Source organism: Vanellus vanellus, assembly GCF_965231255.1.
Source record: "Vanellus vanellus genome assembly, chromosome: 1".
Classification (NCBI taxonomy): domain Eukaryota; kingdom Metazoa; phylum Chordata; class Aves; order Charadriiformes; family Charadriidae; genus Vanellus; species Vanellus vanellus.
Genome location: NC_138905.1, coordinates 118585068 through 118610595, shown reverse-complemented (window position 1 = coordinate 118610595; position 25528 = coordinate 118585068). Strand labels below are relative to the sequence as shown.

The following is a 25528-nucleotide window of genomic DNA, read 5'->3' as shown; positions in this document are numbered from 1 at the left end:
AAGAAAAACACTTCAGGGGCTTATTCATTAGAAAGACTTTGGAAATGGAAAAAAAGACATTTAAACAGAGTTCCTTTATGCACTGTAATAAACTGCTCTCAGAAAGTGAACTGTAAAAGTTCTGTCAAATTATTCTTCTAGCATTTCTGGATACATCTGAAATGTATCAGAATGAGATTGCCGCAGGTATTTAGGAACTTAATTTTCCAGTTTAAGTATTAGATATTATATAAATAGAACGAGTATTTCCATCTTACAGTATTGGCGTTGCTTCTTCTGGCAACATTGAAAAGAACTGAAACAAAATTTTCTGTAACCCATCTTATAATCAAACTTCAAGCATACATATATATTCATTACCACTCATTTGGTTTTACACTCTGAATTAAAATGTGGATTGCTTGCGAATTATGAATTTAGAAACATTCACTGTAGACTGCTTTGCCATCATTTGAAATCTGACAGTGAGAGCCTTCACATTAAACAGCTTTCTTCCAGAGTGCTGAAACTCTGGAAGGCAAACAAAATCTTGTCACGGGAAACAATTATCAAAATAATTGCCCACAGTTAGCTGCTGATATATCAGATGAAACATTTTCCCTAGATTAGCTGGGAAAACCAAACCAAAACCCTAAACCCCACCACACCGTACTTCAGAAAACATGTTTAGAATAGCTTCACTTTTGAAAATCCCCCAAATGAAAATATGTCCCCAAACCCTACTGTAGGTCACAAATAAGAAAAACAGACTGAAATGGAAGTTGTCCAGGAGAAAAAACATCCAGGGACGGATGAAGAGACCACACAAATACAGACAACTTCATACTGTTTTTCATTTAATTTCTCTTGCAACAATTCACAGACGGAAGCTGTTTACCAAAGACCACAATGACTGGAACACTCACATTCAGTGTTTTCATTTTAAACCCCAATTCAGAAAATAAATTAGCACTTTCTTTGATTTGTCTAAATCATGCAGCACTCCCATGTAAATCCTAATTAAATTTATATATGATATGCTTCACATTGGGTTTTTTAGGAAGGACAGTAACTGAAGACTCGTGGGATACGCTCTACAGTATAGCTTCAATGTCACTATGTCAGAAATACATGGAATCAAGAAAGGAATAAAGGAGTAAATGTGCAAAATTTATTATGTTCTTCAATGAACACAAGGACATAAAAATTATAAAATTAGATCACATCTTCAAAATTAAAAAGTTACATATAAACGCCAACAGTTGCTTGTTACAATAAACAACAGCCCACATGAAGCTCAAAAGCAGTTTACTCTAAATCAATTTCTTCATAAAAAATAAGCTACTTTAAAAAATTATGTCAGAAGAAGAAAGTGGTATACAAATTGAAACATTATTGTAGCATATGCTCAGAATTTGTACATAGAAAAGTCTGTTGGCAAAATGAGACTAAGCTGAAAAAGCCTTGAATGACAAGCAGCCTCACCATTTGTTAAAAGGCATGTTCTAAATTCAACTTGGGTCCTTCTAATTACTGAAATAAGTTTCTTCCTTGTCATTAGAGATTCACATTTCTAAATACAATTCAATTAGAAGTAAATATTTTACACTTCTGGTTATCTAGCCATGGGGGGGAAAAAGTAATCAAGAATATGCCTCTTATCATGCCCTGTCATTAAAGAAACAGTATTATTTAATTTCTTCTTGCAGTGTACATTTGGCTTGGTCACTTGTTTCTTTTTATCCTAAACACAGTGCAAAACAATCTGACCCAACCTCTATTTACAAAGAGCTCCTACGATGATTTTTTTCTTTATAGTAAAATGAAGTGAACCTCCTTCCTGCCTTTTCGCCTCCCTACACTTGCCCAGATGACCAAGTGCTGTGGCAGAAGAGCACCCTGATGCAGGGACACAGACACATGAACAAGCAAGTGAGCACTGGGAGCATCCGGCAGCCGTGGCGTGGCCACAAGGAATTCTACAAGGAGGCTCAGAGGAGCCTCACTGAGGCTACTGTTAGTCTCTTTGCATCTTTTGCTCTGGACCTGCTGAGTCAAAAAGCGCTGCCCCTGAGGAGGCTGGAAGAGAATGTTAGAAAAGTATTTAAAATTGTATCTGGCATCAATTTCCTTCTGCCTGTGTAAACATTGTAAGATTCAATACTGGAATGTAAGGCTTCCTGTCACAGTACAAACTTCAAAACAAACTTCTAAGATAGCAAGAAGCTCTTCTTGTGCAACAGAGTGAGCTTTCGCTGAGGTTATCAGGTTCAAGTATACAAAGTATACAGATTCTGCTCCTCTTTACGTAGATGGTGTTCTTTTTATCATACGATGAAAAGTTAGTCAAAATGGTGTAAAGTACGAGGAGTCAATTGTGTTTTAAACTTCATGCAGCTTGCAGCAGAGAGGATGTGTAACTTTCCAGTAACAAAGTGCAGATTTGGAAACCTGAAGAAAAAGATCCTAAAGTCACACTGTCTTCCATAGGCTGCAACTTTCATAACAAAAAAAAAGTTTTAAGTGTTTATTACACTGCCAGTTCCATATATGAATTTTGTTTTCTTAAGTTATACTATTTCCTTTTCTAGCGTTTCTTCCGACGCTTTGCTCCCTGAAGTATCATCATCATTAGAGTAATTCCCTGAATCTCGACTGCTCTGTTTAGAATGTTTGTAGTCTTTAAAATCAATTTGATTTGCTTCTTCTGTGATGATAGTCTCAATTATAAAACAATTTTCTATTGGTTCTTCTGTAGTTGACAGAAAAGGACTGTTAAAGAACTGTCCTCCAAAACCCTGCAAACAGAGAAGCAAAAGAGGAGGAGATTAACATTCATACATAATATCTAAATAATTATTCCATTTAACACCACTGCTGTACAAATTTGGGTTATTGTATTCAGTAGTATCGTGAGCTTTTCTACCTATACTATGCCATTTGCTTCTCTACGTTCATAAATTCAAAGTTAGGATGAAGTTTAGTTGCATTCATATAATTGAACACTAAAGAACGAAACTAACATTAGGCTTAACTCTTGCTATGCTCATAGTTGTCAGCCATCTATATAATGACAATATTTCATTGATTATAGCCTTATAAGGCCATACAAGAACACTTCCAAAGATCATATGGTAGCACAGGAATGACAGGTACGTGTTTGCAAAGCCTACAAATCATCATCAGTTATAAAGCAATGTTAGAAAGAAGAAAGAGAAAGCGAGCTGTGGCAGCAGGATACCAAGCCTTATACAGCTCTCAATAGTGCACTGCCGCCTATCCTATATGTTTGAAATCTGTTCTCTGAAGTGGTCATTTATATCAAATTCATCACAAAATGTTCTAAATATGCATTGCGTTAATTACATTACCAGTATTCTACTGAACAAACCAGCCAAAATGCTGTTGTACAAATAAATTAAATTCAGATTAGCCCTTGTAAACTATGAGACTGGTTTTAAATTACAACTTTACTCAGAAAGCTTTGTATACTACATATCCTTCAGTGAGAAGATGACACGTTAGGAAGGCCATACACTGCTCAACATCAATGTTCTGAGACACAGAAGAAAGCACAGTGAAAGGCAGTTCTTGCTACATTTCAAAATATACCTACGTGATGCCCTGTTCATTCCGGAACAGGATCCCTACTAAGTACTACCTGTGCCAAGCTGAGCTGGAAATTGGATAACGTGCCCTTTTTGAGGCCATCCAGGCCACTAGATCAGGAGATAGTAGAAGCATTTGCTGCCTGCTAAAGACTGGGCTTGCATTTTTGCCTTATCTGAGTTTTAAAGGATGGCAAAAAGGCTAAAGCATGCTCTTCCAGGTAACACAATGGGAAAACATTTCTTGTCTCACATAGCAGGGCAAAAGTACATTATCACATTGGATAGACATGCACACTTGCTGGAACGAAGGATCATTAGCAACAGTTTTGCACAGATAGAAGAAAAAATCATAAAAGTTAAAATATTTGCTAATTGCAGAATTCTAGAAATTGACACTACCTAATTTTTCCATAGGAAGTCCTGCACTTCGTTAAAACCTATACAATTAATCTTGGCATACCTGTAAAACCACAGGATAACAGAGAAACACTTTTTCATTATATTTTCCGTTCATTTTTCTAAAAATACATCTGCTTAATGAATAAGAAAAATACATCTCGTCTTACCTCAATGTTCAAAGGAGGCTGGCATGATGGAAAGAACACGTATTTGATTTTATTGTAGGCTTGATACAGGGCAAAAACAAGTGGTGTAGCCACAAGCAAGACCGCAAACAGAGCGGTTACAAATGTTGCTAAAATGATCAGAGGTAAAGTTTTATCTAAAAAGTGAATAAAAAACATTCATTCTAGGTATTCATAAACTACAAAGATTAAAGAACAGATTTATCTCCAAATCTGCTACAGTACTTATCATAAAATTTCACATTTCTACAGTACTATATCCAGCCATGATGATCATTACAAAAATAACGACATTCCAATATCCTAGATAATTTTATTAAAAACACAGCACAAAATATTTATCCAATATAAGAACATGAGCATTTGTAGACAAGATCAGAACCAAGATCCAGTTATTCCCAGTTATATTCTAGTTATATGTCACAATTTGACAGCAGGACAAAAAGGCTGCATATAGACAGCTACCATGAACCACTTGATGCATGTAAATCTATTGCACTGTTGCTTGTGTACAGCGTCTAACCCCAAGGAACATAACAGGTAAATCGACAGAGCTCTCTCCTTTAAAACGGCAGAGATACAGAAGAATTCCCATGGACTATGGAGTAAGAATGGGCAATTACTACAGTGAAGGTGGCCCATGGTTATTTAACCAGGAAATTATTTGAGTGCCTAGACTTGCAGGGTCTTCAGGGGCCCAAAAGCATCCAAATGGTTTCTTGGACAGAAGAGGAACTCCAATTGTAAGCTTCAGATGACTACAACACAGCCAACAGAGATAAAGAATCTGCCAGTGAGCATCTATATCTAAGAAGAAATCAATCTTAAGGCTATTCCAGTTATTTTCTACACTGGTAGTCTAGACACTCGCTCAGCACAAGATTTTACTTTGTCAGTATAGAAAGGCAAGATGAATTTCACTTCAATGCTCAAACACGGTGTAATCAACTTGATGATGTTGAGCTCAGCAGTGCAGTTGATTATCTTGAGGGAAAGGACACCATCCAAAGGGACCCTGACAGGCTTGAGGAGTGGGCCCACGTGAACCTCATGAAGTTTGACAAGGCCAAGTGCAAGGTCCTGCACTTGGGCTGGAGCAATCCTCAGCATCAATACAGGCTGGGGGATGAAGGGATTGAGAGTAGCCCTGCCGAGAAGGACTTATGAGTATTGGTGGATGAAAAACTGGACATGAGCTGCCAATGTGTGCATGCAACCCAGAAAGCCAATTGTATCCATGGCTGCATAAAAAGAAGTGGCCAGCAGTTGGAGGAAGGTGATTCTTCCCCTCTACTCCACTCTCATAAGACCCCAGCTGGAGTACGGCATCCAGCTGTGGGGCCGCCAGCACAAGACAGACATGGACCTGTTACAGCAGGTCCAGAGGAGGGCCACAGAAATGGTCAGATTGAAACACCTCTCCTAGGAAGACAGGCTGAGAGAGTTGGGGTTGTTCAGCCTGGAGAAGAGAAAGCTCTGGGGAGACCTTACTGCAGACTTTCAGTACTTAGAGTGGGCCTATAAGACAGACAGACTTTTTACCAAAGCCTGGAGTGACAGGATAAGGGACAACAGTTTTAAAGTTAGAGGGTAGGTTTAGATTGGACATAAGGAAGAAATTCTTTATGATGAGGGTGGTGAGACACTGAATGGGTTGCCCAGAGAAGATGTGGATGCCCCATCCCTGGAAGCGTTGAGGCTAGGTTGGACAGGGCTTTGAGCAACCTGAACTAGTGAAAGATGTCCCTGCCCATGGCAGGGGGATTGGACTAGATGATCTTTGAAGGTCCCTTCCAACCCAAACCATTCTAGAAGTCTATGGACCTGCACTCCTGTATTAACCCAGGAACTGTGGAAAATCTAACAGGCCAGGCTCAGTTCCAGGACTTAAGGTTGCGACCTTACGGTAGAAAGAGTTTACATGACAGAATTCAGCTTTTGATACTAAAATATTGTAGTCAAAGAAACCTTTTATCTGTACAGTCATAAGCTATTCAGTGCTTAAGTTCAAGAGTCTCGCAAGCTTCCTTCTCCCCTCCTCTCTTCTCCTTTGCAACATATTCTCTAGCATGATCTCTAACAAACGAACAAACTGAAGGGAGTTTGAACATGCTAAAAATAATACATAACAGGAGACACTTTAAAAATAATCAAGATGAGACAATAGGGTCTTTTTAGCTTTATTTTGAGTTAGTACAAAAGATCAAAGAACGGAAGATTTCCACACTGGGATATAAGAACGTATGGGAAGTACAGGGAAGTCATCTGTATGACTGCATGTCTCTCAATATAGAGTCTTGAATGTAATGCTTGGTCTTAAATAAGCTTATTATAATAGAATGATATGGAAATGACTAATAACTAACTAGTAAAATAGATGAAAGAATTTCTCTTACAAAGGTAAAGAAGTAGCATCTGTTTCTTTTTAGACTTGATAAAGACAAAGCAGTGAGGACTACAATATAAATGAAACCTAAAAGCTTAAGATGTGAGAAAGTAGCATTACTATTATTACATTTTCTTAGCTTTAAGTCAGTTTGGATATTTAGTAATTTTTCTAGTGTTACAGCCTGTTAATAGAAGACAATTGGCCAAAATAAATTCAACAGATAACTTGCTCTTATGTTCTGAGCATAATCCATCTATAAATGTATTCTCCTTTTGCATAAAGGTGAGCTTTCAGCTATAATGAGTCTGATGATTTGTCTCCTCACACTTTAGCACAGGATTTTTTAAAATTTAATTTACACACAGAAGAATTAAGACAATTTCAAGAATAAAGTATTCTTGAAAACATAACATTTAGTGATTCCTTGCACCCTCCTAAAAATACCTTAAAAGTACTGGAAATTAAAGCTTGCCTATTAACAAGTCATTGTACAGAACTAAATTCAATTCACAACCGTTACAGTTAGCAAGCTGAGATAATTTCTAAACTGAGTTGTGTCATGGAATAACCAGAATGTAATTTTGACCAGGTCACAACAGAAGCAGTTTATTAGTTTAGCTACACAAGAGAACACGGAGCAGCAACGTGACACCGCTGATACGGATCTCTGCTCAACTAAGTGCTAACTCTGCGAGACCATTAAGTCATGCTGCAAGTATTTTTTTAGCTAGTGAGACCTGCAAAGGCCTATGAAGGGTTAACAATTTTACTCCCAGTGTTGTAACAATTCCCAAGCTTTTCCTACCTCCAGGTGTTTTGATGCATTCCTCTTTGCTGAAAGGACTGCTTTTGTTGTAAGCTTTTGAGAAAGCTTGCACTTTTACACAGTACAAAGTTGAGGGTGCTAGATCAGAGATTGTCCCTATTGTCTGTTTTATCTCTTTCATTTTGATTTCCTCCTGAAAAAGAAAAATTGGAAGAATAAGATGCACATAAATAGATGAAGAAATAATTCTGTAAGAAGTTAGACGCCATTCTACACTTGAATTAAATAAAAATAAAAGACACCACACAACTCTCTCCTAAGTAAGCACCTTCAGGAAACACTTATCGGCAAGAATGAACTGCTTTCACCACACGGAAATCTGTGCACAAAACGAAACTTCTTCCTGTTGCAGTTTGTTTACTTCTCTTCTTCCATGCATTTAGACATCCACATTTGCCGATTACTGTAAAATGTTTTACTATAAGAAGCATCTAAACAATATGGAAAGATACGTTAAAATGTATGCTAAAAGCATGCAAGACTGCATTGTTTTCTGATACATACAGCCATAAAACTGCAAATACAGAAAGTAAAGAATGTGAGGGGCTGGAAGCTACATTAATTAAGACAGTGCACAGAGACATACTGTAAGAAAGAGGACATACGAACCCTCCAAACTTCAAAAGTGAGCCATTTAGCAGCTTGTACAAAACTCAGTGCAATTCTGCAAATCATTACATACAGCCACATCAATGGAAAAAGATTAAAATCTCAATTACTTTGTGATAAAAGTAATCTTGACCAGTTTTTCAAAAGAATCTTAAAAAAAAACCCAAAACAACAAACTGATTGCATGACTGATACACCATATACGTACCTCTTTTAAAAATAAGCTCCTTGAGAACTCAAACTCAGTACTTAAATCATAACAAATTTTATATACTGTTTTAAGTATTTAACTAGTTCATACCTCATTATTCGATGAATTCTTCCAATACAGAACCCAGTAAGACAAGTCATAATGGTCCCTCATGACTTCATTTTCAGATCCTCCTGGGGGAGAAATCTGGATATGGAGCAAAACATCACTGATGTCCAACTTTACATCAGGAGGGCCAATTTCATCTTAAGAAATTAAAAAAAAAAAAAAGGTTAAAAATAAGACTGAAAGAATACAAATAAGAATATTGCATGAAATACTGTAATTTACATCTATGGCAATTTTTAAGAAACATATACTTAAAAGTCTGACTTGACTAATAGCTTTATTCAGAATCTCAAGTCTTGCGAAATATTTCAATTATTTTTCCACATTCATATGTTGTTGCTGCAAGTTTCAGTGACATGAAATACACAGATGGTGGGATTAACTTTGTGCAAGTCAAAGTGAAACTACTAAACGCTTTTTAATCTCATCAGGATATGGGCCATCTTTTTCACATAAACCCTCTTTCACAGTTATAGTGTAGCTGGAAAAGTGAGAAGCATTACTTTTTTTTTCCCCCTCTTGTTGAATTATTAACCTAGGTCACTGTTATCTTATTAAAGAATTATCTAATTAACAAGATCTTGGACACGGGAAAGCTGACATATAGAATAGCTATTGATTCCATCTTCAATATGCAAGGCAATGGAATATTACCCTACTTATTAGATAAACATTTCTTGAGGCTTATGAGTGATAACTTTTTTGAAGTCAAACATTTTAGTAAGGTCACATTTCTCACAAAATCAAAAACGTGCAACAAAGATAAAAATTACTATAATTTAACTCTGGAGAGTGTTACATATTTTTGACTTAGATGTCACTATGATTTACATGAAAATCTTCAGGCTGTATGTCAATGTAATACTGTTTCAGCACAAAATTCAGGGTGCACTGTGCAGGGGTAGAGAGAAGGAGGAGATGAAGAGTAGAAGCACAAGAACATAGAGGCAGTGGATTCCGAAATTATTTTACTTTGGCATCGTTTTTCTGAGGTATCAAGAAGTGCTTCCTATCAGTGGCAAAAGTCAGACTAGGGATATTTCTAGTACAATATCACACAGTGATTAATGTAGTATACAGTGAGATTAGAAAATGCCATATAATGCTTTTGTAAAGCAAATGATAGGATTTAAATACAGTGAAATACTGGCTATGCTGAATAGAGAAGACCATGGAAAAACTCTTGTTTAACTTGATGAGGCCAGGATTCCCAACACAGTTTCTGTAGAGGAACTATGCATGCAGTTTCATTAATCTAGCAAGTTTCTTCTGGTAAATAAAAGCATTAGGCACAAGTTTGTTGAGAAATGAAAATTTAAGAAAACACATATGCTTACTTGTTACCAGAGGATCTACTTTTACTTCATTAGACAAACATGATTTATTATATTCACTCATGGCCTGCACACGGAGGTAAAAAAATCCAGAAGTAGCTGTGATGATAGATGAGAAATTGCATTGTGTATCAGTGATGTTTTCACATCCAGGTACATTGAGCCACTTCATTGAGCGATCATCATAAAGTTTCTTTAGATACCCACTGCAAGAGATATTTTAATAGTTTTTGATGTGAGGTCCTTGAACTATAAAAAAAAAAAAGTGCAATCACTTGTGCTACATATTTTTTTGGAAGAATGGGTGTCTTGGAAGTTTCTCATAAATGAAAAAACAGTATTCTGAATATAACTGAAACGATGAAGTTAACTGGATCAGGAAATACAAATTAGTGCTTTAATCAAGCCTCAACAGAAAAATTATATGTCCGTTTTAGAAATTTTTAAAATCCAAATTAAGATTTTTCATATAGTTCTATGAGGTCAATTACCTTTCTGTCATGCCAAAGGAATTAAAAAGAATGCTAGAGGTATCTTTTCTCTTCATTTAGATGCTGGCCACAATATTGGTGCAATAACTAGATATTAAGATACAGGTTTATAGACCTGATGGGTTTTTTCCATGTTGGGATCTGACCAGAAGTAATCAAGTATGTTAACAGTTGAAACCTTGAACACCTGTACTTTTGCTCACTTCTAGTCCTCTAATTTATTCATATTCAAAAAGATATGAAACAATGCAAACTTCACATCTTTAAATATATGTTAAGTAACATTTTTTAACAGTCCATTCCATCAGGTATTTAACACTCCTAAAAGAAGCCTAGTATCCTGAAATTCTAGCATATGATGGTACATGAAAAACTTTTAAAAGCCACACTGTGTCCAGATAAAGTACCCCATGTTTCAATGAATACATTAAGCCACTTTTGCTAAGTATTTGACTTTAACTTCTAATAACTATTTGCAAAATACAACGGATGGCATTTATAATGACATAACCTGTTTAAACAGAGATATAGAATTGTTTAACTCACATGAGATACTGTACATTGTAGCTCACGTGTTGTTTATACTTATTATTCCAATGCAGATGAAATTTCATATTCAAAGCAAGAACGCTCACGTTTGTTGCACAAAATAGAAGATTCACTGCTCAAAATGAAAAGGAAATCCACAGTTACTGAACAGCTTTATATTATGTACAGTAATTTCTTACTGAATGGGCATTTCTCATGTAAACTGTCATGGTACACTTTCAATAATTAAAAAAATAATTGTCTGTTTTCATTATAAAGATGGCAAATTAAAGTATGTGATATATGCAGCATATTAAGCCTTTAGTAAAAATAAAACTGTTAAAAATTGATTTAGAAAAAATTAAGTACAGAAGAGTTGAGATTAGTAGAAATAAACTGGCAGTAACTCCATAGGGAAAAAAGAAGTGTAAAAAATACACATGTAAACATAAAGTTTGACTTTCTACATTCCCACACAGTTACTTTTTTCCTGAAATAAACATTTAAATGTACTTAAACTGACACCTGAACAGCATAAGAGTTTAAATTCAGACATGAAAAACAAACAACGGGTGGCAAACTGCCATGAGATCATTCTTCAGAATCTGTAATAATAAATTCACCAAGGCTTGCATAAAAACAATATTTTTTTAAGTTTAGCTCAATTTGATATGCATTCATTTAGTGCCAAATATACAAAAGGCTTTTGTTTTGCCTACATACACATCCCTTTCCTCCTGATTCAAAGTCACAAGTTCAAAAATATCCAGTTTTCCAAAATACAGAAAGTAGTTTTTGCAATCCAAATTAATGGACAGAAGTTGCCTCAGAGCAAAAACCTTGATGCACTATTAAAACTCCAATATTGATAGGTGGCATATTTTATATTGATTTAAAATAGAAAATGGACATAACTGTCAAGATTGCTGTTATACCAAAATAAGTAGGAACTTGGCAATTCTGCATATTTCTGTTGCTTTAGAATAATTTACTTTCCAACACTTTAAACTTGAGTAATTGTTTTAAGATAAAATGTTTTTACTCTGTACCTTTACGGGTAGTTTTTACACAATGAATGGGACTGAATAAGCCTTCTTTAAAGTCCATAGGATAAGTTGCTTGAACTTTCAAACAATAGGTAGTGTCTGGTGCAAGATCATCAATTACATCAACAGGAAAAATACTTCGATTTCTGAACTGTAAGAAACAATTGCAACAGCTTATGAAGATAACTGTTCTTCCTGATGAGCTGATTTTTTTAAAGTATCTTTTTTCTTCCCCAGGTTTTAGCGCATTTATATAATATGCCATCAAAAATGCTAAAATAGGGAATGAAGTACAATATATGAGTTGAATAAATGCTAAAGGGAAGCTTCCATCTTATCCACATGATTGAGAGGAAGGAACATGTACTCCTTTTAGACATGAAAGTGGGGAAGGATTGCAGCACTGTTCTACATGACACAACTCATCACGCAAATATGCAGCCATATACTCAGAAGAGAAATAGTATGCTTACATCCCTCAATTCATTGAATAAACAGTCACCCCTCCCCCTCCTGCTTTTGCTTCACCAGACTTTATAGTGACTGAGCTTTGCACGTAGCTTGTACTTGACTAAAAGCTTTTTTTCCCCTTTGATGTGTAATGATTATGACTATGTCTGCCAAATGAACACAGGTATCTCTTCAATTCCTACTCTAATCTAGAAGGCACTCATTTCCCTAAAAGGATAAAAAAAGAAAGACTGTTTCTACCTTGGTCTTTGCAGAATAGCTATAGCTGCTGTGCAATATGCACGTAGAATCACAGAATGGTTTAGGTTGGAAGGGACCTTAAAGATCATCTATTTCCAACCCCCTGCCATGGGCAGGGACACTTTCCATTAGACCAGGTTGCTCAACGCTCCATCCAGCCTGGCCTTGAACACTTCCAGGGATGGGGCAGCCACAACTTCCCTGGGCAACCTGTTCCAGTGTCTCATCACCCTCATAGTGAAAAATTTCTTCCTAAAATTTATTCTAAATCTCCCTTCTTCCAGTTTAAAGCCGTTACCCCTCATCCTCTCACTACATGCCCTTGTAAAAAGTCTCCGGCTTTCTTGTAGGTGCCCTTCAGATACTGGAAAGCTGCTGTAATGTCTCCCTGAAGCCTTCTCTTCTCCAGGTTGAACAACCCCAACTCTCTCAGCCTGTCTTCACAGGAGAGGTGCTCCATCCCCCTGATCATCTTTGTGGTCTTCCTCTGGACCCGCTCTAACAGGTCCATGTTGTTCTTATATCGAGGGCTCCAAAGCTGGACACAATATTCCAGGTGTAGTCTCATTATGGCTTAGAAACTAGTTCACAATTAAGACCTCAAAAGAATCCCTAAAAAAACCCCAACCTACAGTATAAAAACAGAGAACTTAGTTAATGACACAGGACAGTGTACTGACAGCTGCAGTCAAGCTATATGGCTTCAGCAAGATCAAGTTAACCTCTTACCTCTCCCGCTCCCTATGCCTACACCTCACTGTAAAGACTTCTTCCCACTGCCTTGAACTCTTCCCCCTCCCTGTTCCTGCTGGCAGAGGGTGGCTCCTGCTTCAACACATCTGAGAGGGTTTCACCTTCTTCCTCATGCATCAGAAAGTAGCTCCAGCACTTAACAGAAACACAAACCCTTACTACAAAATATCTAATACAATCCTCTAATAAAAACAAACCCAAAAAACCTCAAGAAAACGCCCTCTCCCAACTATTGAATCGCATAGCAAGTTATACACTATTTCATTAAACACACAAACAATTCCATTTTAGAGCATGAAGCAATCAAAGTACATCTCTGACCGTTAGGTTAATGTTAAAAAGTGAAAAAAAAGTAATCATACCTCTGCATTTGACGAATTTTCCCAGATCATTAGATTATATTTAAAACTTAGATCATTTAGCCACATTTTTTTGACCTGATTTGCTTCTGGAGGAGAAACCTTAATTTTTATGACTCCATTTATGGACTGCAACTCTATTCCTGGGGGACTGATCTGAGCTGCAAATATTAAAAGAAAAAAAAGTCAAGCATGACTACTTAAGAAAACACACCAAAAAAGTAATTCACATTAATAAAACCACAGTAACTGCCTATAGTATATTATTTTAAATTCTTTTGAGGCAGTAACAAGATCACAGTAATTGCCTATAGGATCTTAGTTTTCATGAATCTCAGCCAGTATCTAATAGAAATCTAACCTAACAACCAACCACTGTTACCTGGTTCTAAAAACAGTGGAGTTAAAATGCAATATTACTAGCGAATGTTTTCCAGAATCTGCAGAGAAAAATACGTATAAATTATTCTAGAACACGCAAGATGAAACCTAGCTCAAACAAATAAATCTACCGTTGAGGGAACACTTCAGTACGATACTATATTGTAACTACTGAAAAGTCACAAAGTCAGAAGAAAACTTCCAGAAACGTCCACTGTCGAAAAGGACTTTTCTGAAATCTAGAAAAATACAGAGCAACAGAAAATTTTGTTAGAAAACCAGCATCACTTAGAATACTTTCCCCTTTCCAGAAAGGAGAGAATCATTAGGTTCTGTGACCTGTAAGTACCTTATATTACGTTAAGGTTGAGAAAACTACTAGCTCATGTTGTTACGAGCAAAGGAAACCACATGCATTTTTTCCCACAATAATGTGCTGAAGGACATTTTACTAAAAATGTTACAGTATATATGGAGCTCATACCTATATCATACGGAATCATTTCAACAATGCTGGACCACAGAGACACTTCTTCCCTTCTTTCAGCCCTTATACGCACATGATGTTTATCATAGTATTCGGTTATTGCTGAGGAAAAGTCGCATTCTGTGTGAGTAACATTTTGACACCCAGGTAACTCCTTCCATTCTGTTTCACCTGTGTCAAAATCTTCAAACCTGTAAGAAAGAAAATGCCCCTCAAATAAAGCCAATACACGATTTAAGTCTTGAGATTATTTTTCCTTTTTTTCTTAATGCTAGTAAACGGCACACCATTTAATGCTGTTTTATCATCAGCACCAGTGTAATCAGTGTTATATACTTAGTTACCCTGGAATTCATATTGTCATTTAATTCATTAATTTAATCTATTTATTTATCAGTTTAGCCTTATTACCAAAAGTTACCTATCAGTCTGCAAAGTCTGATGCCAGTTTGCTTTATTCACCATGTAAACACGCAGTGTCAGAAAACAGCATCAAAGAACTGCCAAAATCCAGAATTATATCCTTAATACACAATCCCAGTCTGGCAATGATTTGTAATTCATTGGAAGAAATTTAAAAGTCTTGATGGCAAGAAGTGCTTAAAAGAGCATAAAACCAACAAGTAACCCCAGTTATAACATTAGCAAGGAATGTAGATTAGGAAAAGAAAAACACAAAGAAGAAAACTGGAGTTCAGCAATAAATGTTGGAATCATCATCTTTATAGAAGCTATTTTTCTTGTGAGTTATCAGACAACCGTACCTTATTTAAGAGACATTTCATATAGAGATTAAAAATGTCCTCACCAAAAAAGAGGCACAGACTTGAAGCAGTAATTGTTTATCCTCAACTCCTATCTTTCAGACCAGTATTACATTCTTAAAATAAAACTATTTTCAAAGCAGCTGTTTCTCATCTGCATATTGAAGAAGATGAGCTATTTTTTAAATCCAAAAGCGTACACCAGGAAATCCTAAAATCAAGAACTTCTTAAGTGATTTTATCTTAGAAGTATTTTCTAATATTTACTTGTCAGGAAAGTGCCACAAAATACCAAATGTGTATGTATATGCATGCATAAATATTGGTATATGAAACAATTAACAAAAACCAGGCAAACATTTAAGAACAAAAATTACATTGTTTCATCTGGTGATTAAAATTTGCAGATGAGAAGTCTGGATTCATAAACACTGACAAATTATTCAAAAGCTACACTCAAAATTATCTCAAATTCTGTGTGTGTGTGTGGCCACAATGTAGCTTAATTAAAAAAACAAAACAGAGAATAAAAAAATCTAAATACTAGTGGTATTGTACTGGTTAATCTTCTCAAAGAACCATTCTAGTACTAAGCATTACTACCAAGCATATTCTGCATTTATAAGATGTCGCTATCAGTGAACAATCTAATTTTACGTATGAATTAAACAAACAAAGGACAATACTAGGATTCCACTTCATTTCAAGACTTAATCTTCCCAGCCTCTACTTTGGGGATTTCAAGAAGTCTCTAGAAGTTTTACATGGTAGTATCAAGAAGCATAGTAATTAATGCTCTTCTACACAAATAAGCATCAGACATTTATGGCTCAGAATCAAGTTACTACTTACCACCGGTATTCTGCTGAAAATGTCACATTGGTATCGTTCCCAACATAGTTCCACCTTAGAGTGAAATTTGTATTTAAAACATAGATCTGAATATCCTGTGGACTCTTCAGATTAGTTTGGCCTACAAGAAAGTAACATAAAGGTATATAAAGACTGGGATAAATAACTTGTACATAACTTAAGAATAACTTACCTTTTTTTTTTTTTTTAAACAAAAGTAGAGAGCTATAGTGAAATGAAATAAGAATAAACATAAGAGTTAAGAAAACCCCACACTACTCAAATGGCACTTCAAGATATAGCTCAGGAGCTGTGCATCAAGTAGTGCCTTTGCCTATTTGCCTCCACAGGTCATTCCTCTGTGCTTAAAGTCTTCCTCCTGACACTCCTTTAAAAAAAGTATACACAGTTGTTACATTCAAGGCCTGTGTTCACCGTCATGGCTTGATTATAAGCAGTTTGAATGCTCTTAAACCAGTATTTTATTAGTTGGATCCAACATGTGGGTATTGGCTGCAAAGTGCTAGGGATTGACGTAATGCTGTTATTTCACAGTTGCAGAACAGATTGATATGTCATGTCTTGCTGCCATAAATTCAACTCATTGAACATAAATCCCTTTCAGCAAGGCTTCATCATACAGCAGATCTTGCATCTTGCTCATGGTAATCCTGTGTTTTCTTTTACACAAAAAACAGTGCATAAAATGACTTATGGAGGGCAAAGGCTAAGTCTCAGAACACATGTAAGAATGTCTATAACACCAAGGGAGGGACCAAACCATGAGAAGAGAAGGCTTAAGAGGCAGATTGCCAACAGGAGGGAAGCACGCACGCTAGAATCATCTGCAGGATAGCACTCACTCTTTATTTTCCACCTTTCAAAAAGCATTATTAAAAAAACCCAACCACCTCATAATCACCTTCTATTCCACTTCCTAAATAAGACTTCTTTACCATTAATTTTGATATATGCAGAATCCTGGGCATCCCGTTTGGTATACAATTCAGGTATCAGAGGACAGATGAGAGTAACAATGTCGTGGGAAAAGGAATTATTCTGATAGGAAAACTGAAATTTATCTAGCTATTTTATAAGGTACATTTGGCTTTGAATTATTTCACACCAGTCTATGGCACTGTTTCAAAGCAGTGAGGCTAAAAAGTTACAATCAGGGCTGAAAGTCTGGACTGAAGGTTTTCTAGTACTAGAAACTAAACCAGACTATAGCTTACAGAGCTAAGGGAAATAGTGCGAAGGCACAGGGAAAATGCGTGAAGAGAGGAAACCTCAAGCAGAAGCCACCAAAATTATACCAAAACCACCAACTAAGCAGCCATATCCAGATTTACAGAGCTTAAACTTTATTTAAGTCCTTCTGCCTGGTATCTCACACTAGGTATCTTTGACAACCCAGGTTATGTAGAATTTAGGCAGTGCACACCTCTGTCAGCTGACTAAGAATGCACTTTCAACTTCTAACACGCCAGTGGAATAAAAAATAAAAATCAACAAAATAATAATAATAAAAAAATCACCACACACCTCTCTGTCTTGACCTTCTATTTTAACTAGTTGTGTGTTACACTGTTGATCACTTCCCAATGGCTACAACTTCTAAAAATATATGTTTGTGACCATCACTCTGAAATTGCTTTTTGATGTCAGTCTAATATTTAATTATATTAGGAAGAAATCAGAACAAATACATCCTATTTCACCTGGGCAATAGGTGCAGGGCAACAGATCTGCAAAAATCTGTTTGCACATCTGAAGGGTTATCCTGAATTTGATTTTAAGAGTGGCTCTTCATTGCAAAAACTATTTCATATTTTACATGATGACCAAGTTCTCTTTATAAAAAGGAAATGTGTGTGGAAAAGCAAGCTATAAACTGAAGTCTGCAAAACCCTTTTGGAGAACAGAGTTAAAGTGGTATCTATAGACTACTGACTTTTGGCAATAATTCCTGAAAGCAAAAACTTGAAAGGAAAATAATTCAATAAAACCTCGTGGAACCCACTACAGAATTTATTTCCACAATGCATGAATTTGTTACTCTTCTAAGCTGACAGACTAAGATAAGCCTAGAGAATACCAAACTACATTTGATCATCAGAAGAAAGCAAAGGAAATAACAATTTTTTTTTTTTTCAGATATTTATCCAACAGATGGCTACAGTTCAGCCAAAAAGCTTATGATAACAAAGGCAGCTATTTCAGATTTTGGCAAACAATAGCAATTTTGAATATTTACATCCCTTCACAAAGAAAATACTCATTTCATGGGAAAACATTATTTTCACTTTATTTGAGAATGTTTGCATTAAATTTAAGATCAAAAAGCCTGGAACTAGCTAGTTCCACTAGCTAGTTCCACTAGCTTTTAATATTTTTTTTTTTTTAAAAAAGCACAACTCTGCTATTATCATAGAAAGTATAAGCCTGTCAGAGCCCCCAGAGAAAAAAAAAAAAAGTAATGATTTGTTTGAAGAATACCACCACCTATGGTAATTGCTAGATTAAACGTCATAGTCTTGCTTTGTAAAATTCATTACTTTATGACCCAGTGGAAGATTACCTAAGTGTTGTGATACTGCATAACACTTTCAATTTCAGTTCTAAAGAAACATCAACAGATTGACATCTTTCATATCTAAAGTGAAGTGTAGTGTTTTTCCAGTAAATACGCATATTCACATATTTGCAGAGACTTAAAAAAAATATCATTCATACACTTAATCTCTGTTTAAGTATATATTTGTAGAAGATCTTAATAAACAGTATGACAGAAAACTTGTTTCAAACCATCTTTTTTGAATATAATTAAACTGTTGACATTTTAATGCCCTCCTAAAGCAGAGAGAGAGATGGTTTCCTCAGCTCTCTAGCAGCACACATGGCAGGTTTAAAATCCTGCCATGGTAGTACTAAACAGAAGTCTTTACAACAGGAGATTACCCGGGTAGATTTTTTACCCTGAACAATACAGAACCTTGGAGTAAACACTAAGAAGGTACGATTAGATAACATAGTATTAGCTGAGAAACACATTGTACCTACAAAGCTCCAACACTGATAAAAAATGCTACTGTATGTTAAGACTTATTTTTGTTTGCCTCAGGTAGAAAATGAAATATTCACTGTGCTCCCAGAGTATCTTTCCCACATTTTCAAATAGTTATTATATGTAGCATGAAGCTTTACAATAATTTTTATTAGACCTTTTCCACTTAAGGTCAGATAGGAAAAAGGAAATCTGGAAGCAAACACAAAATCATTTCAATATTCATGTTCTAACCAGAAAAAAAACATGCTGATGTAAGAAAGACATCCAACTAAAGTTTTAAGCTAGGCCAGCTTTTTCTAAAGCTGGTAAATACCACAGCAAATAATCATAACCTCCCTCCGGATACAAACAATATTATAAAAATACAGATCTGGATTCTGACATTTTGAAGAAGTATTCCAGTCTTGGAGTAAGAGCACACACAGTGAATTAGAAGGGAATTATTTCAGAACAGCTTTGGTTAAAGGTCCAGAAGATGACTGTCACGTTTCAGATTTGACTGCCTCTTAGAGAACTTCCTTGTGCAAGTTTGAACAAAGCTGTACTCCATCTTGATATTTACCCTTTTTTAATCCTCCTTACAAACTGCTGAAACTAGGCGTTAAAAGCTGTTTTCAGCAGCAGGTGATATCCTTTACAGAACTTTATTAAACAGAGACATGCTATTCAGAGACATCACCTGTAAAATTAACTTAAAATCCACTACAGGGTTAAAAGTAATGTACCAATTACTCAGGGAAGACCCTATAGTTTTCAGGGAATTTTCAGAAATTCTTCAGTGTTACGTTCAACAGGAATGTACAAGTGTGAGCACTTGCAGTCAGTGCTCAGCAATAGTCAAAAAGGGGAAAAGGTTAGAAATTAATACATAATTAAGGGACTAAAATAGAAAGCTTAATGTCATCATATACATTCATTATAGGTTTATATTCAATGCAGCTCTAGAGTACAGCTCTAGAGTATCCACTCTTATAAGCAGATAGCAGAACAGAATAAGGCAGAGAAGGGTGAAAAGGACAATCCAAGGTATGGAACAGCTTCTGCCCTGGAAGGAATCAGGGAAGAATATGATTCTTCAGCCTGAGGAGGAGACCGAGGGGAGGATATGACAGATCTACACAGACCTAATGAGTGGCATGGGCAATGCAAGCAGCAAAAAATTGTTTGCTGTCTTCTTAACACAACACTGGAAGCAACAAAACAAGCACCACTCTGCTCTAAGCAAACAAATGAGACTGCTGCTTCATTGAATGCTTAGTCAATCTGTGGAATTCCTGCCCCTAGGACTCAGTGAATGCTCACCTCTTACCTGGCTGATGAACTCAGAGTCAAATACAAAGCCTAGATGCTATAGATTGCTGTAACACAAAGTGTCATACATACTTCCTTTTTTATTCTTTCCTACTCCCCTACTAACCACTGCTGTAGATGAACACTGGACTAGACAGACTTTTGGCTTTATCTGGTATAAAACATAACAGAAAAAAAAAAAAAAAAAAAAAAAACTGAAAAAACCCACAACCCTCTTTGCAGATGTAACTCAAGCTTGATTAGATACTTAACTCCTTGACCTGGTCAGAAAACCAGATTATTGCTTCAGAAAGATCTCCCAGTCCTGACAGCCAACCCTGATAATTCAAACTATCTTCACCAGGAAATCAAATTTCTTATCCAAATTCAAATACGTATTTATTGAGGGTTCCAGGTCACAATTATGCACTTTCATCTGTTCATCTCCTGTTGCAGGTAAAAAGAGGGATATAATCAGAGAGCCACCTATAATTTTATACTCCGAGAAGCGTCTTAGAAATTTATTAAAAGTTAATGATCACCAATTCGTATTTTAACGCTTCCTAATCACCCATTCAAATACTGGAAGCAGAGAAACTGAGCTGGAAGAAACCTTGCAAGATCACCTATATTTCACATTGGAGAAAGCAGGTGGCCAGTTCTATGTACATCATCAGATGGTTTGCATAGAGAAGTCCTGTGGCTTCCACCACTGCATAATCTATTTTTACAGGCCTCCAATCTCCTGAAACATTTCACTATCCTTATCATTAGAGATAGAGAAAGCTTTCCGTGAATCAAAAGCAAAGAACTCCCAAAACAGATTTCCTAGCAGATTCTGTTGGAAGTCTGGATCTTTGCAGAACAGATCTGAGTTTCCTTACAGCAAAGATGCTTGCTTAGTTATTGTTCATAGTCCATGGACAACAAAGAATCTCCAGACTGCAAAACCTAAGGTCTAACCTACATCTCCTCTAAGCACATTTAGCCCATGTACTTTTTGTCTATGGATACTAAAGCACATTATTCTTTACGTCAGACACACTGGAAAACTATGTTAAAGTATACTAACAACGAGGAGAAAAATGAATGGCAGCAACAATTCTTTTAGTGTTCTTTTTAAGCCAAATTTTCTAGCTTTCTGAATGACTTCTATTGTTCTCTTTGGTATTCCCTCCAAAGGGCTGAACTTGCTTGAAACGGTATACTTCAGAAAATCACAATATTCCAGCTGAGATTAATAAATGGAAGTCTACCTTACACGACACAGGACCTAACCATTTCATTCTAATTAGCACTGCTGTGCTACTCTTGGGGTTTTCTGTCACGTAGCACTTAAACTTCAACACATAAATTACAAGGTGTTGTAATGTTGCATCTTTTTTTTTTTTTCCAGAACTGATATTTAGACCATCCTTTGTCATCCTCTATTTGCATAAGTACACAGCCCTGCATACGTCTTTTTTCAATACCACTATACTTTTTTCCAGAGTATCTCTCCAGTTTGTCAGGATACTTCTCAGTTCTACACCTGCTTTTCAAAACAACTGTGAACTCCTCCCACTTAGTTATATGTGGATTTAATAAGCCTATACTGCTCTATCACACAGATTATTAGCAGGTCCCCACTTGATACATCCTTCCCTCTTGACAGCGAACTGTAAAAAATTTGATGAGCTGGAAAAAAAATCATACTGAAGCAGTTCAACAGAGATTATTTTTTCCAGTACACCTAAGAGGTTAGTATACAATATAGATTCAAAAAGCAATACTAAGCCAAAATACATGCAATTGGAGGTCCTCTATCCTCTAGCCTTTTACTTTAGAATAGCAGAAATTCAGGTTGATTTAACGTGACATTTGTTCTCAGTACTATAGACATGCATAGGTAATCCACCCATCCATCCTTTCACATAATACTCCCTATTCCCAGTAAGTGTTTTGTGTTTGCTTCCCTAAGTGAATTTCTTAAATCCCAAAGAACAGCAATCCAGGAATGAAGGGGTAAACTCAGTAATGTTTAATTACCAGAAAAAAATTGTGATTTAGCTAGAAAGCAGCTATGCAAAGTAGTACCAAAAAATCTTCCTCTTTTATTTTACTGACGATTAAAAGCCAGACATTTAAAATTAATTCATGTTTCTTCACTTAAAGCATGATGACACTTTGGTACTGAGGACAACATTATAAGAGATTAGGCTTTTACAGAAAGAAGAGATTGAAGACAAGAAAAGCTTTTAGCACAATTGGCTATCTCCCCTCCTCTGTCAAATTTTAATAAACTAAAATAAATACAAAACTGTTCTAATAAATAAACATTACTACTTAATTTATAAATTTTTAATTAATATTTTCAATAAATTATGGTTGAAAATAATAACCATTATAGAACATTACGGAATAACAAAAGCCATTCAACAACAAAACAAAGTAGTCTTAGCAAGCCAGAAATATACTGCCTCATGAGACAGAGAAGGGGAAATCCTGTTAAGAGTACATAATGGCTCGCTGCTTATCACATGTCTGTGGGAGAACCAATGGAAACTTTACTTCAACCTTTCAGCTTAAGAAAGAAAGAAGGCTTGTTATATGTGATATTGAAAAAAAAAAAAAAAAGCCACAACCAAACACACACCAAAAATGACCCCACTGGTATTGCTTCTGTAGGCAGAAAGATGCTCTAGAGAACCAGGGAGAACTCTTCCTGCAAGAACTTTCATACAGGAGCAGAGATGAACTGCTGATTTTGACAAGGCAGAAGGTGACAGGTCACTGTAGCAGAGCAATTACTTCTAACTCTAGAAGTAGCATGTGGTGTGTTAGTAATTTGCTATAATATGTGTGGGTTGATCAAAGTAGCTGCATTTATCACAGTGCTTCCAGTTTTGGGATGGAATTTGGGGCTGATGCACAAAGAATACACCAACAAACCAAATGGCTGAAAGAAAACAAAGAAAGAGAAGAGGTTCCAGAGCTGCTTCTCTGCCTGAATCCATGAATGCAAAGTGTGGACACCTAAAAACAACCTCTCTCTAGTCTTCTTTTGGGTATGCCAAACTAGAACAATACCATCTTATGCAGAATTCAACAGTTTAGGTGGCATCAGAAGCAACATGCACGTACTAGCCCATGGCTATAATATTCCCATTATCCAAACTAGCTTAGCCCATATACTCTCTGTTGCATGTCACAATGTCCTATAAATATGCAGGATGGTAACTTACAGCTTATCTAGGCTGCACAATACTTTCCCCTTGCAAAAGGCTTTCTGCAATAGTTGTTTCTTGCTGCATAAGAATGTAAGAAGAGGCATGCATTACTATCCTGCGAGATAAAATCCTCATCCTGCAATTTTACTTCTCTCTTTTCCTTTTTTATACTTTATACTCTGTCAGGCTAGACTGAGATGCCTTTCAAGCAGATCAATACGATTCAAAACCTGTTTGCCCCACACTTAAGCTACAGCTGCTACAATTCACAGATAGCAAGTAAGCCTGAAGCAGATGAGATCAGGACAGCTACTTTAGAATAAAACCCAGAGCACTTGACAGAAACCAAGCCCCGCTTATCCATAGAGACACCTATCCAGACCCAAGGCCTGGATGCCTTTGCAAGCCCGCAGTGGTCTCTGAGACCATGTTCCCCCTCACTCTGCCACAGCCTGAGGCACTGGGCGGTCATTGCAGGACCAACGCAAGGGTGCCCACAGCCGCACACCTCAGCTGGAGGCTGCTGGGGGCACAGGCCACAACCTGCTTCCCACGCTCTCCCTTGAAGCCAACAGCATCCAGTGCTGCATCAAAAGAAGCATGGCCAGCAGGTCGAGGGAGGTGATTCTGCCCCTCTGCTCTGGTGATATCCCACCTGGAGTACTGTATCCAGCTTTGGAACCCTCAACATAAGGACTTGTTGGAGCGGGTCCACAGAAGGGCCATGAAGATGATCAGAGGGCTGGAGCACCTCTCCCGTGAAGACAGACTGAGAGAGTTGGGGTTGTGCAGCCTGGAGAAGAGAAGGCTCTGGGGAGACCTTATAGCGGCCTTCGAGGACCTAAAGGGGCCTACAGAAAAGATGGGGAGGGACTCTTCATCAGGGAGTGTAGCGATAGGATGAGGGGTAACGTTTTTAAACTGGAAGAGGGTAGATTTAGATTAGATATTGGGAAGAAATTCTTTACTGTAAGGGTGGTGAGATGCTAGAACAGGCTGCCCAGAGAAGCTGTGGCTGCCCCATCCCTAGAAGTGTTCAAGGCCAGGCTGGATGGGGCCTTGTATAACCTGATCTAGTGGGAGGTGTCCCTGCCTATAGCATGAACCAGGTGATCTTTAAGGTCCCTTCCAACCCAAACCATTCTGTGATTCTATAATGGGCACCGCAACCAGCCCCCAGCCGCCGCCCGCGTGCCGTGCCGTGCCGCGCCCTGCCCTGCCCTGCCCGCTCACCAGGACCCACCTGCGCAGCGCAGGGGCAGCGCGACCAGAAGGCAGGGCACCAACGCCGTCGCGACCGCGCGCCGCACACCAACCGCCACCATCGCCGCTCCGCCGTCTATCCGTCTCTCCACAAGACGAGCTCCCGCACCGTTACCGGAAACCCCGCGCGGCTGCGCATGAGCAGGCAGCCCGCCCCTCCCCCAGCGCCGCGCTGCCGGCGGTAGGGATGGGGCTGGCGGGCGGGGCACAAAATGTCGGCGGACTGTTAATGGGGGGCGCGAAGTTCGTCTGTCCTTGGGGGGCACAGGGAGCGGGTTAGTGCGGGGGACTGCCGCCGCCCCCTCAGGCGCTTATTCTCTTGTGGCGACAACGGGAGGTGTCGCTTAAGAGGGGGGACGACGACGGATATTGGGGTGTCGCTCAGCGGTGGCGGTAAACCCCCGATAATTGCGCGTGTTCCTGGGTTCTGTCACCTCTTTCCCTCCACACACACCCCGGTCTGTGGCAGGGCGGCGCGGGGCGCGGCGCGCGCGGCCAACGGCGCTTCTGGGCGCTGCTGTCAGTCGTTAGGCCGGTTGCTGCTCGCGGCGGGCGACCGTTCTCCCAGCGCGCGGGCCTGTCCCTCCGACCAAGTTGAAGCAGCAGCAGCAGCAGTGGGGAGGCCGAGCCCCGGTGGCCGGTCAGGAGCGGCAAGCGGCGCTTGACCTGCCTG

At 37.8% G+C, this 25528-nt stretch overlaps 1 protein-coding gene across 1 annotated transcript; it reads right to left on the bottom strand.

The window, feature by feature from the left end:
* Positions 1-1128: 1128 nt before the first annotated feature.
* IFNAR1 (interferon alpha and beta receptor subunit 1) lies at positions 1129-25042 on the bottom strand (the record flags this gene model as incomplete). The annotated part of the gene is given in 12 exon segments (XM_082489355.1): positions 1129-2777; positions 4157-4311; positions 7369-7522; positions 8300-8454; positions 9655-9857; positions 10689-10803; positions 11720-11867; positions 13543-13700; positions 14405-14598; positions 16024-16144; positions 24826-24931; positions 24935-25042. Coding segments are annotated over 12 exon segments (1845 nt in total), but the record flags the coding sequence as incomplete, so codon positions are not given.
* Positions 25043-25528: the final 486 nt, after the last annotated feature.